The sequence below is a fragment of the Moschus berezovskii genome, chromosome 3, assembly GCF_049115385.1.
Source record: "Moschus berezovskii isolate FMDL1 chromosome 3, NW_MosBer_1.0, whole genome shotgun sequence".
Taxonomy (NCBI): Eukaryota; Metazoa; Chordata; class Mammalia; order Artiodactyla; family Moschidae; genus Moschus; species Moschus berezovskii.
The window spans coordinates 113,380,170-113,393,575 of record NC_142462.1 but is presented as its reverse complement, the minus strand read 5'-3'; the positions used below and the strand labels follow the sequence as shown (position 1 = coordinate 113,393,575).

The 13,406-nt window shown below is 42.8% G+C and overlaps 1 protein-coding gene across 3 annotated transcripts in view; it reads left to right on the top strand.

Moving 5' to 3' along the window:
* The window catches only part of PARP12 (poly(ADP-ribose) polymerase family member 12), a 43,926-nt gene that overhangs the window by 24,249 nt on the left and 6,271 nt on the right, over positions 1-13,406 (top strand). For all 3 annotated transcript variants that reach the window (XM_055421361.2, XM_088834691.1, XM_088834692.1), the window contains exons 6-8: positions 2,265-2,460; positions 3,916-4,057; positions 8,375-8,471. In XM_055421361.2, coding sequence (XP_055277336.2) covers positions 2,265-2,460; positions 3,916-4,057; positions 8,375-8,471 — 435 coding nt within the window. The remainder of the gene's footprint in view (positions 1-2,264; positions 2,461-3,915; positions 4,058-8,374; positions 8,472-13,406) is intronic.

Genomic DNA, 13,406 nt, shown 5'->3' with positions numbered 1-13,406 from the left:
TTCCTTCAAATTTTATCTGCTTAATTCCTAGAGTTTCTTAATCCATACTCATACTTTTGATACTCAATATTAACTTTAAAACACTTTATTCATATTGTATATTTATATCCAACAACTCTTAATATTTGTTGTCTTTAGCGGCCTGTTTTTGCTGGATTTTGCTTATGGTGTCTTGTTTCTGGTTTATTTGATTATAATAAGCTCATGTTTGCTGAAACTTTATCTGTAGAAATTTTTAAAAGTTTAAACCTTTTATTATGTATTGGGGTGTAGCTGACTAACAATGTTGTTGTAGTTTCAGGTGAACAGCAAAGGGACTCAGCTATATATATACACACACACACATGTATCCATTCTCCAAAGCCACCTCCCATCCAGACTGGCACATAACATTGAGTAGAGTTCCATGTGCTATGCAGTAGGTCCTTGTTGGTTATCCATTTTAAACATAGTAATGTCCATGACCTTCCCAAAATCCCTAACTGTCCCTTTTCTCCAGCAACTATAAATTCAATTTCTAAGTCTGTGAGTTTTTCTGTTCTTTAAGTTCATTTGCGTCATTTCTTTTTAGATACCACATATAAGGGATGTCATATGATGTTTCTCCTTCTGTCTTACTGACTTCACTCAGCATGACACCCTGGGTCCATCCACCCAGAGAGTATGGATCCATCCACTCAGAATAATGCCATATTGCAAATGGCATTATTTCTTTTTAATGGCTGAGTAATATTCATATATATCTATATATACATATGCACCATACCTTCTTTATCCATTCCTCTGTCGATGGACACTTAGGTTGCTTCCATGTCTTGGCTATTATAAACAGTGAAGCAATGAATATTGGGGTTCATGTATCCTTTTGGATCATGTTTCTCTCCAGATATATGCCCAGGAGTGGGATTGCAGGATCATATAGTAGCTCTATTTTTAGTTTTTTAAGGAACCTCCATACTGTTTTCCAAAGTGGCTATACCAATTTAAATTCCCACCAACAGTATAGGAGATTTCCCTTCTCTTTATACCCTCTTCAGCATTATAGAAATTCTTTTGAGGCCTGAGTTGAAGGTGAATTCCTTCCAGAGAGGATTTGTGTTTGCTTCTATGGGAACTGCCACTGTGGGTCTCTAAATTTAATTCTCATAAAGGAAGTGTGAATCAACTTAACTTCCTTGAGGCATGAGCAGTTTATGGGTTCTAAGTGGAAGTTTTCTTCCTTTCCTTCCAAAGCCGACTCTGACAGGCAAATTTCCTTGCTGACTTCCTTTGCAAAGCAGATTCCTTTCCCAGCTCCCTTCACTAAGGATGTGTAGTCTTTTAGAATCATGATTTTACGCTGAAATATCTCTTTGGAGATTTAACCCTTGACCATATTCAGATCCTACATTTGTTTCCTGTTTCCTCATTGCCACTAAAAATAGGGCTGTTTGTCATTACTCACTGACATTGCCTTTGGACAGCCACTGGCTTTAGTTTGCACTCACTTCACTGGTTCCAGACCTTCCCTTTGCTCTTGGGGCAGTATAGCATTTGGAAAGCAAGTAGATCCTGGTGGCTCAGAGCACAGGCTGTTCTGCCAAACTGCTTAACTTAAACCCCAGCTCTGCCATCTATTAGCTGTTTAACTTTGAACAGGTTTCTGAACCTCCCTGGGCTTCTATTTTCACATCTGTGAAAATGGGGAAAAGTCACAGCTTTGGTACAATGAAGACTTAATCCCTTAAAATGTATGAAGTACTTAGTAGGGGTGCTGGCCCAACCCACATGCATTCAATGTATATTAAATATTTTTGGCTTCTAAGGATTTTTGTTTCTTGTCAGCTCAGTAATGCATTTTTTAAAAAGCTGTTTTACCTAGCATTTTTGTGTATTGAAAAGAATGTCATGATAACAGGTTCTCCATAGTGTATGTGTGTGTGTTTGCGTGCTTAGTTGCTCAGTTGTGTCTGACTCTTTGCAACCCCAAGGATGGTAGCCTGCCAGCCTCTTCTGTCCATGGCATTTCCCAGGCAATAATACTGGAGTGGGTTGCCATTTTCTTCTCCAGGGGCTCTTTTCCATAGTATTGTGATTTTATTATTTTCACACAGCAAAATGGATTTTAAAGCAAGTCCCCTCCCACCCTGACACATTGTTTTAAATGTGCAGGTCCCATGTATGTTCACATCTTTCAGCCGAGTGTCTTGGAGACCGCGAGGGAAGCTGAGGGACCCACGTTCATGTGGCTGGACTTTCAGTTTACTTCTTGTGTTCTTTTGCAGGGTCACGTGCACTGAGACATCCAGTAGCTTTCTCATTGGTTTTCTGAACTTTGACACCATGAAGTTTGGTTCCACCCGGGCTCGCCGTCTCTCCACGGCCTCCTCGGTCACCAAACCTCCACACTTCATCCTTACCACCAACTGGGTTTGGTACTGGACTGACGAGTTTGGCTCTTGGCAGGAATATGGACGACAAGTAAGTGTCACGGAAAGAGTGTGAGTATTTCTTCCTGTGGGTCTGTGATGGAGGAGTTTTTCCAAACATGGGCACAAGGACTGCTCCAGGGAGCCCTTGACAGACCCAAAGATCCCCAGGTCCCCTTATGATTTGCTTGCTTTGGGGGAATTATGGCAGAGCTGGATAATTTAGAGTTCATTTGTATGAGGTCACATCTTGGAACAATCTGTTAGTTCATGGGGACTGAGTAACTTTGGTTGTAGTGATATCATAGTTTGTTAAATGAGGGTAGAAAAATGTCTGTCTTACTGTTGAACAGGTAACTCCAGAGCAAGTGCCTGGGTATGCAGGAGTGTTTGTGTAGCTGTGGAATAAAACTTAAGGCTTTTCAGAGCTGGCTTTCTGCTTTATCTATAGTCGTCGCTTTACAAAAGGTGAACAAGTATGTGAAATTAACTTGTTTCAGCTATTGATTTGGTATCTGGGTCAAGTAACTGCTGCTGTCAACTATTCAGAGATGTTCATAGATGAATCAAGTTTAGAGGGAGCTCCCCGCCTCCCGCCCCGGTTACCTGTAGAGATACATGTATAGGGAGGTCACCATTTCTATAGTGACAGCTTCTCCCAAATTACAGTTGGGATATGTGATCTAATAGACATTTGTATTTTTCTGGGTTGTGAGAGGCTATATTAAAGCTTTAGTTTGATGCTCTTGACTGCATTTGGAATGTTTTTCTTTGGGAACTCTGTAATGTGAGCTTCATGGGAGCTTTTGCCACTGACGTGCCCCCAGGCTGTGGACAGTGTTTGCACATAGCAGGTGTTCAGGAGAAAGACATTGGCCAGTTGAAACGCAGAGGTATTGCCACTCTGTACCCGCTGGCCAGGTGGACGTGGGCACTCTCAGCAGATGACTTGTGCCCTCCTCCTTCCCTCTTCTTCCAGTGCCAGCCTTCCTGCATCACTGCTCCATCCGTCTTCTGCCCCACCTGTCTCCCCCCGTGCATCCTGCGATTTCTTCTGTCTTCCCTGGATTTGTTCAGGGAGGCTCTCTAGTGTGGCTCTGGGTTTGGTCAGGAGTGGGAGGGATGAGTCCGAAACAGTGGACAAAAGAGGCTGTGGTGCTCAGGCCCTCAGTGAAATAGTGTTTGCGAGTTCACTTGCACTTGAAGGGTTGTGTTATCCGTTACAAGTAATTGAACACTCTCTCTTCCATTGCTCCCATCACGGTTATCCAGGTTAGTTGGGCCCACGTGGGCTGTCTTCCATTTTCCTGAGCAGCTTACAACAGGCAGTCCTATTTGCTCCTATTCTGTGCCTCTCTCTCCTACCACAGCCCCACCCCCAGCTCCTCTTGTCTGCCTCCCCCAGGACACGGACACCTACTGTGGGCTTGTCTCCAGGGTGTGTGGATGGCCCCCAGTGTCTGTCTTCTTGCCTTCACCATGTATCTATCTGGCTTTCCCTTCACAGGGCATGGATCACCCTGTGACCAGCGTCACCAGCAGTGATTTGGAGAAGGCCTACCTGGCGTCCTGTGCCCCGGGGTCTAACCCCCAGGCAGCCACCCTGAGGTTCCAGGCAGGAAAGCACACATATGAGTTAGACTTCAAAGGTACTTCCTGGGGTTCCCTGGTGGCCTAGTGATTAGGATTCTGGGCTTTCACTGTTTGGCCTGTATTCAGTCCCTGGTCAGGAAGCTGAGATCCCACAAGCTGTGCGGCGTGGCCAGGGTGAGGTTGGGAGAAGGTATTTCCTGATCCACCGCACTCACCCAGTAGGGCCTGATCATCTGCTGGCTTTACCTTTTCCATCTTAACCCTTGAGAAACTCTGCACACACATTGAGGGCCAGGAAAGAGAAGGATGCAGTGGTCCCTGTTCTGAAGTGCTGCAGATCTCAAAGGGAGAATAGACCTGTCAACAAATGAGCCAGCCAGCAGGATGCAGGGGTAGGTGCCTGGGGTAGATAGTAGGCGATGGGAACCCCAAGTGTGGAGAGACAAGTAGCATCAGCCAGTGGCAGTGGTGGTGTAGGCAGCACTGTGGCAGTGTCCTGTAGGCCATGGGCAAGTCCCTGTGTCCGAGGATTAACTTTAGTCACTGACACGCGTCACAGTGGTTCTGCTGTGCAGCTCTGCCTCCTGCTCCCAGCTGCAGAGTCCACGTCAGCTTTTCTGTAGGCGCCTTCAGCACTGGTGGCTGGCTGGAAACACATGGTAGACACACACATCAGCTAAAATTTACTGTGAAGCAGATTATCAGGTGCTCTGCTTGTGGTTGCCTGAGTCTGGGCCTTAATGGCTTGTTCTGCTTGCCTTGACAGACAGACAGAAGCAGACCAAACTCCCTTTGGTCAGGTCTTCCAGTGAGGTATTGTGAGGTGTGGTGTTTTTTTTTTTCTTTAGTTTCGGTTTCTTGTGGCTTCTTTCAAGCCATTTTCACATGGATTTATCAGTTCATCCATGTTCAGTTCAGTTTTGCCTTTAAATTCACATTTTAATCTCTGAATCTTTATGAGTTTTCAGCATTTTTTTAAGGAAATTAAGTGGACCTCCTTTTAAGCACTTTTAAACAGCACTTTAAACACTGTTTATTGTTTACTTTTGTGGACCATCTGTTTGGAGGGGAGCAAACTGTCTTTGGTGAATTATCCTAAGTCCACTCTCTCTGCCTATTTTTATCCAGTTAGTTTTGCTTGTGGTTTTGTAGTACTTGTAATTTTGCTTAGGGTAGAATCGCTGCCCCCTCAATGTGCCTGTGAAAAGAGCCTAAAAGTTTCTTCTACTCTACAGTGAGAACTGCTTACAGCTTTCAGCATCTGCTGGGAAACATCAATCATGTGTGAGGTGGTTTTACAATCCACAGTTTGATAAACTCAAGTGCACTCAAGGGGATTGTGAGAAATCTGTGGAATAATAAGTTGGGACTGGCCTGAAGATCAAATCTATACAACTAGCACCCATCTGACTGCTGCTGACCACTGTTTAAAATATTTCTTTAAAGTATCTGAACACTATCAAAACAGATCAACCAGAAATGTCAGATGCTGCCTCAACACAGGCAGCTCCCCCAGGGGACAGAAAAGTCAAGATGAGGATGGGGAAGAACACGCACCGAGTTTACTGCAAACTCAAGAAAAGCATATTTCCTGCAGACTTCCCCTAGCTCACGTGGTGGGCAAAACTCTTTGGTCTGTGTGTTGGTAGATGACAGTAGCCACAGAAGGTTCAGGTGACTTAACTTCTCCCTCCATAACCTCACTACTCGGCAGAGTGAAAGCAAGTCTCAGATTGCAGTCTGCCACTCAGTTTTATTTACTAAATATTTATTAGGAAGCAGGTTTGTTTCAAAAACACGCACAGTAGGCCAAATGACTCGTTCTTTAGCATCAGGGAAGACTTGACTCTGTCCTTTCAGGGACTTCTGTCACAGAACAATCAATGAAGGCAAATGCCAAGACTCCAGAGGTGGAATTCTGATGTCTGTTAGCTGATATCGGTGGGCAGAATCCCCATGGTCAGGGCTTTTTTAGGACTTCGCCTAGTGTATCCTCTTTAATGGTAAATCAGGGAGACGGCCTCATGCTCTACTCTGTTCGAGGGACGTAGGGAACAGGTCTCACAAATATTTAGCCCATTCACGTATCTTGAATACCTTTTAATTTCACCTTTAAAAGCCTTTGACTGTGGATCACAATAAATGGTGGAAAATTCTGAAAGAGATGGGAATACCAGACCACCTGACCTGCCTCTTGAGAAACCTGTGTGCAGGTCAGGAAGCAACAATTAGAATTTGACATGGAACAACAGACTGGTTCCAGATAGGAAAAGGAGTATGTCAAGGCTGTATATTGTCACCCTGCTTATTTAACTTATATGTAGAGTACATCATGAGAAACGCTGGGCTGGAGGAAGCACAAGCTGGAATCAAGATTGCTGGGAGAAATATCAATAACCTCAGATATGCAGATGACACCACCCTTATGGCAGAAAGTGAAGAGGAACTAAAAAGCCTCTTGATGAAAGTGAAAGAGAAGAGTGAAAAAGTTGGCTTAAAGCTCAATGTTCAGAAAACAGATTGTGGCATCCGGTCCCATCACTTCATGGCAGATAGATGGGGAAACAGTGGAAACAGTGGCTGACTTTATTTGGGGGGCTCCAAAATCACTGTCGGAGAAGGCAGTGGCAAGCCACTCCAGTACTCTTGCCTGGAGAATCCCATGGATGGAGGAGCCTGGCAGGCTGCAGTCCATGGGGTCGCTAAGGGTCGGACACGACTGAGCGACTTCACTTTCACTTTTCACTTTCACACATTGGAGAAGGAAATGGAAACCCACTCCAGTGTTCTTGCCTGGAGAATCCCAGGGACAGGGGAGCCTAGTGGGATTCTGTCTATGGGGTCACACAGAGTCGGACACGACTGAAGTGACTTAGCAGCAGCAGCAGCAGCAAAATCACTGCAGATGGTGATTGCAGCCATGAAATAAAAGATTCTTACTCCTTGGAAGGAAAGTTATGACCAACCTAGACAGCATATTAAAAAGCAGAGACATTACTTTGCCAACAAAGGTCTGTCTAGTCAAGGCTATGGTTTTTCCAGTGGTCATGTATGGATGTGAGAGTTGGACTATAAAGAAAGCTGAGTGCTGAAGAATTGATGCTTTTGAACTGTGGTGTTGAAGAAGACTCTTGAGAGTCCCTTGGACTGCAAGGAGAACCAACCAGTCCATTCTAAAGGAGATCAGTCCTGGGTGTTCATTGTTAGGACTGATGTTGAAGCTGAAACTCCAGTACTTTGGCCACCTGATGTGAAGAGATGACTCATTAGAAAAGACCCTGATGCTGGGAAAGATTGAGGGCAGGAGGAGAAGGGGACCACAGCAGATGAGATGGTTGGATGGCATCATTGACTCGATGGACATGGGTTTGGGCGGACTCTGGGAGTTGGTGATGGACAGGGAGGCCTGGCCTGCTGCGGGTCCTGGGGTCACAAAGAGTCGGACATGACTGAGCAACTGAACTGAACTGATAAAAGCTTATTTAGGAGTCATTGCAATGCTAGTCAACAGACCAGTGAAAAACCTGTTTAAGCTAGTCAGCAGAGTATTTGTGAGAGGCTGAGTGATGCGTAACTGAAGGGGTTGTGGAGCCATGTCTGGAGTATGGTCTCCCAATCAGAATGCTGGGGACTGCCCGGGAGTGCCCATTCTTGACTACCTGGATTCTGGCATGAGGGACACATGCCTAGGTGATCACAGGGTATATGCTCAAATGCAGTAGGGTGAATTAGTTTTTCAAGTCAAATAAATTGTTTAAGTGCAGAAAGTAAGACTTGACAGAGATTTCCTGGTGGTTGGGACATATAGATGATAGATTATAGGTATCATGACTTTTCAGCGTGAAAGACAGGTTCCCCTCTCTGCCCTCAGGAAGAATATAAGAATCTTGGGGGTTGGCATCGAGTAAGAATTTCATTTATTAAAGATGATACAGGTTTTAAAAGGTTGAGAAATATTGCTGTTGAGTAAGTTTAGTCAAACTAAGAAAAAAAACTTTACTCGTAAAATTATTATATTAACTCTAAATCCCACTGGCTCAAGATGTGGTAATTTGGTCTCAGGCTGGGCTGAAGCTTTTTTATATCCAAGCTGGGAAAAATTGCTGAGCAAAATAATAGTTTAAACAAGATTGGAAGGAACAATTTAAAAGCACTCATGTATAATTGATACGTCAATTACTAATCATTCATCTATTCATTAAATCCAGTCTCCTACAGATACCTATTATGAATATTTGAAATGTGTAAAACTGCCTTATTTTTAACAGACTGATTATGGGCTTTAACATTTGAATTAGCTTTACAACCTGTTTAATTTGTGTTTATAAAGCATTGCCGTCCTATATGTATATTTGTGGTTTTTTCCCCCCCAGCCTTCCTTCAGAAAAACATGATCTATGGCACAGTTAGAAAGGTTTGCCGAAGACCCAAATATGTGTCTCCCCAAGATGTGAAGATGAAGCAAACCTGGTAGGTGGCATTTGGGGAATTTGTTATGTAATATGTGTATCAGCTGATATGGGCTCAACTGCAGGTACTGAACCTACTCAGACTGGCTGTAGCATCAAGAGGGTGAGTTGGCTTGCAAACTTATGCCCTGGCACTCTGTCTCTATTTCCTATGCCTTGCCCTCCTCTGAGTATATTTGTACTTTGCTTCACTTAATACCGGGCTTACCTTGTGGCTCAGCTTGTAAAGAATCTGCCCACAGTGTGGGAGACCTGGGTTCGATCCCTGGATTGGGAATATCCCCGGAGAAGGGAAAGGCTCCCCACTTCAGTATTCTGGCCTGGAGAATTGCATGGACTGTATAGTCCATGGGGTCGCAAAGAGTCGGACATGACTGAGCCACTTTACTTTTCACTTAATACCAAAGTACTACTGTTTGTATGAGTGATCTGTAAGAAGGTTGAGGCTTTATGAAATGGAAAAATCTGTATATTTACCATACTTCAAGTAACAATGTATTATAAAGGTGTAATATTTAACAAAGTTATAAAAAGGTAAATGCTTGATGTATAATTGTTTTAATGATGATACAGATAACAATTAACAAAGCATTAAATGATAACCAAACACAATAGAAAGGAAAAGATACCCCAAAATCACTTAAATTAGATGTTTTATCTTTAAGATTGCCAGTGGTGTTACAGTGACATGAAGGTATTCTTGTGCAGACCTTTCCAGAAATCAGAAAGTTCTTTCTTAGTTTAGACTTAACTTAGAGAATGTGAAGAAATAATAATAATCTACCTCTGATAATTTTCTGGTTCCATTTCAAGTGATTGTATCTTTTGCTTTATGACTTGGAAGATATCTTTTTGAACAGCTCTGAGTTTTTCTGTTTGTATGTTTATTTTTTTTTTAATTGGAATATCATTGCTTTACAACATTGTCTTAGTTTCTGCTGTACAACAACTTGAATCAGCTGTACCTGTACATACACCCCTTCTCTCTTGAGCCTCCCTCCACACCCATCCCACCCCTCTAGGTCATTACAACGCACAGAGCTGAGCTCCCTGTTCTCTACAGCGGATTCTCACTAGTTACCTATTTTACACATGGTAGTGTGTACATGTCGGTGCTGCTCTCAATTTGTCCCACCCTGCTTTTCTATTCTTGTGTCTACAAGTCTGTTCTCTACATCTGTGTCTCTGTTCCTCTCCTGCAGATAGGTTCATCAGTACCGTTTTTCAGGGCTGGTTTTTTTTCCCCAATGGTAGCAAACTGTGGTTTTTGTTTCTAACAAAGCATTTAAAGTTCCTCTTTGTCTTCCAGTTGTGTTATGTATGAATGGCAATTCCAGCTCAGAGTCATCTAAAGCAGTTTGACTACTGGCATACATATTCCACTAGTTGCAAAGGCGTTGGACCAGAGAAAGAATTATTCTTATGGATAGCATTGTTGGGATATCTAACTACAGGTCTGCTTGTTGTGATCTGCAGGCCAGTCTAGACTTGAAGCCAGCTTATCAGCTTGTCTTTTCAAGTGAATAATTGAATCACAGAACTTGAATTTTTGTAAATGTTGAAAAAATGGAATACGCCTCCACAACTCCATTATTTTAATATTTGAATATCATGGAATATTAAAAATACCAAAATCAGATTCCGCAGTCACTAGTGGGCTCCCTTACGTCTCAGGCCACCAGAAGCAAGTAGGGCTGTGCCTGGCCTAAGAGCATTTAGGAACAGGGCCCTCCTGCTGCTGACGGGGACAAATCTGTGAGCTCTATGCTGATCAGACACCTCTGAATTGGTAGTTTTAGGTTTGAGGCATGTGGGCTGGAATTGGAGCTGGGGGAGGGGTCAGTTCTCTCCAACCTCCATGGCCAGTTACTGGGGGATGGTGGCTTGGATGGTGAGAGGTACCACAGTGCCCATTAGTTTGATGTGTGATAGCCCAGGCCAGGACTGTAGCCAGTGCTGCTGTCAAGTGGACTGCCCCTTCCACTAGCCGGAGAAATCTGGCTCATTTCTGTTTCACAGAGGACCAAGAGTGTTTCCTTCCGTTTCTTATTTTAAGATGTCACATATGGACTTCAGTGGTTGTACTTGTGGAGCATGGCAAGGTCATTTAAAGAAGCTAAAGGGAAAAGGTATTACCAATCCAAGCAAAAAGAGTGCCTGTGAGTCTAACACAGTAACCTCCTGGGGTTTACCCTCCCTGTTTCCTCGAAGCCAGGTGTGCCTTTTTTCCTCCCTTTCTTAATAAAATTTATTTTTGGCTATGTGTAAAACATGATTTAGAAGTCAAAACTGTGAAAAGATATACTCAGTAGTTAGAATTCTCTCTCTGTATCTCTGCACTGTTTCCTTGGCGGGCAACCATTTTCATCAGTTTTTGGTTTATCTTTACTGTGTTTCTTTTTGCAAAAATGAGCAAATGAGTGTACATAAAAGTGTCTTCTTTTGTTGAATAAAAGGTAGCATTCTATGTATACTATTCTGTAACTTTTGTTTTTCACTTAATACATCATTACTAGACTTACTGTGGTGATCATTTCAATATGTGTATTGGTTGCTCAGTTTTGTCCAACTCTTTGCAACCCCATGGACTGTAGCCCTCCAGGCTCCTCTGTCCATGAAATTCTCCAGGCAAGAATACCAGAGTGGATTGCGCATTTCCTTCTCTAGGGCTGACTCAGGGATCAAACCCAGTCTCCTGCATTGCAGGCAGATTCTTCACCGTCTGAACCACCAAGAAAGCTTCACTTAGAGTTATTATACAAATTTTGGGGAAAAAGAAATTACTCTCTTTCAGTTCATTGAAGTCTTCTGAATTCTGTTTCTGTCTTCATGATTCTCCATCACGTGTATTTGCCATGGTTTAATCTGTCCCCTTTTGAGGAATGCTTTGCCTTTTTGTGATTTGCTAGTATGAGGATGATATCACAAAGAATGTCTGCTGTATGTGCTATTTGTTAGTTGTGGAGGTGAGCCATCAGGTTGGAGTCCTAGATGGTAAATGCAAGTTTCTCTTTGTGGGGTTTAACCATGTGCACTCACCCCAGAATGTGTGAGGTGCCTGTTTCCTTCAGCCTTGAAAACAGGAAGTCATCAAGCTCTTCAGTAAGGTGGGAAAGGGTATTTCAGTGTATTTAATTCGCTTTCTCTTATGAGTGAGGTTTAATATTCTTTCCTAACACGTAAGGGCCATTTGCATTTCTTTTTCCGGGGACTATTTGTCTTTTTGTCCATTCTTCAGCCAACATTTTGGTATGTTTCTTAAACATTGAGTCTTCTTTCTGTTGGGGAGATCAGCCCTTAGTTTGTCATGTAAGTTGCAGCTTCTGGCTTTGTCTATGGAGTATTTTACCATGCAGAAATATTTATCATTTAGTTAAATGTATCTGTCTCTTCTATTTGGATTGCTTCTGGATTTAGTTGTGGTTAATTATGAGTGATCCTACTTCTGGACATCATTTTTCTAAAATATTTGTTTTATTTGACTCTGTCAGGTCTTAGTTGCAGCGTGTGGAATCTTTGATTATGGCATACAGGCCTAGTAGTTGAGGCACGTGGATTTAGTTGCCCCAAAGCATATGGGAACTTAGTTCCCTGACCAGGGATCTAACCCATGTCTCCTGCATTGGAAGGTGGATTCTTAACCACTGGACCACCAGGGAAGTCCTGGACATCTTTTATTCTTTCCTTCCCTATCCAGAGCCTACCCCTGGTACAGTTTAGAAAAACCTGTCTCTTTTCTGAAACTGGGTCTCTTTTGTCCTCACTCTACTTTGTTTTCAGGGGACCATGGCAGACACCACATGTCCTAAATAAGAGTGGTCATTTTGGTGAGATTCAGACTTAAGACCCGAGGGATCATGGTCTTCCTGCTCTCTTGCACATGTTGACGCAGGAAAGTGCTTGGTGCTTCCCTCTGTCCTGTGTGACGGAAGCTGGTGATCATGACTCCAGTGAGTGAGTCTGCTCGGTCCTCCATGGCCACTGGGACTCTAGTGTGGGTGGCTTTTAGAAAGAAATGCTTTATTTACACAGTTAGTGGGATCACAGAATATGATTTCCACATTGGATCTACGCAAGTATAGATGTTTTACTTGTTTCTCTTGGAACATTGAAGATATCACTCCACTGTCCTTTGGTTTCCATTGCTGTTTCTGAGACGTCAGCTGTTGGTCTAACTGAAGCTTTTTGCTGGAATCACTTATTTTTTCTGCCCTTCTGGCTGCTTTTAAGATTTTCCATTTGTCTTTGTATCATGCACTCTCACTCTGGTGTGTCTAGATATGCATTTTTATTTGTCCTGTTGAAGATTCTTTGTGCTTCTTAAATCTGTAGGATTTTGTGTCTCATTAGTTCTCTTTGAAAGTTGCCTTCACCCTGTTCTTGATATTGTCTTCTTGGAGCTTCAGTTTGGCTGTGACCAGGTTCAGGCCTTCTCACTCTGTTCTCCACATCTTGGCTTCTTCCCCTCCTTGCTTGTCTTCTTACTGCTCTGCCCCACATTCTGGATAATTTCACTGCCCTTACCTTTCAGCTCACCCACCCTCTCTTTAGATTGTCTGATCTGCCTGTCCATTGAACTTATACTTCAAAGATTTTTTTTTTTCATTTCTACAGTTTTTTTTTTTTCCAAATCCTCCAGGCCTATTAATAGTTTTCTGTTCCTTGCATATGTTTTTAAAGTTTGTCTTAAATTTCTTTAAACATAAAAAGAAATTAGCAGGCAGTTGTTTTATAACCTGCCTGCTAATTTTAGCATCTTACATCTACATGAGTCTGTTTCTGGCTGATTCTTACTTGTGGGACCTTTTTAAGTTATTTTTAAACTGTGCCATTTTCCTAGGAAAGTTATTTGTGGGAGTTCTTTGAGGCTTAGGAAGAAGGTACATATCTCATGCCAGCAGAAAAGAAGGTAGATCTATTGTGGGAAGAACAGAGC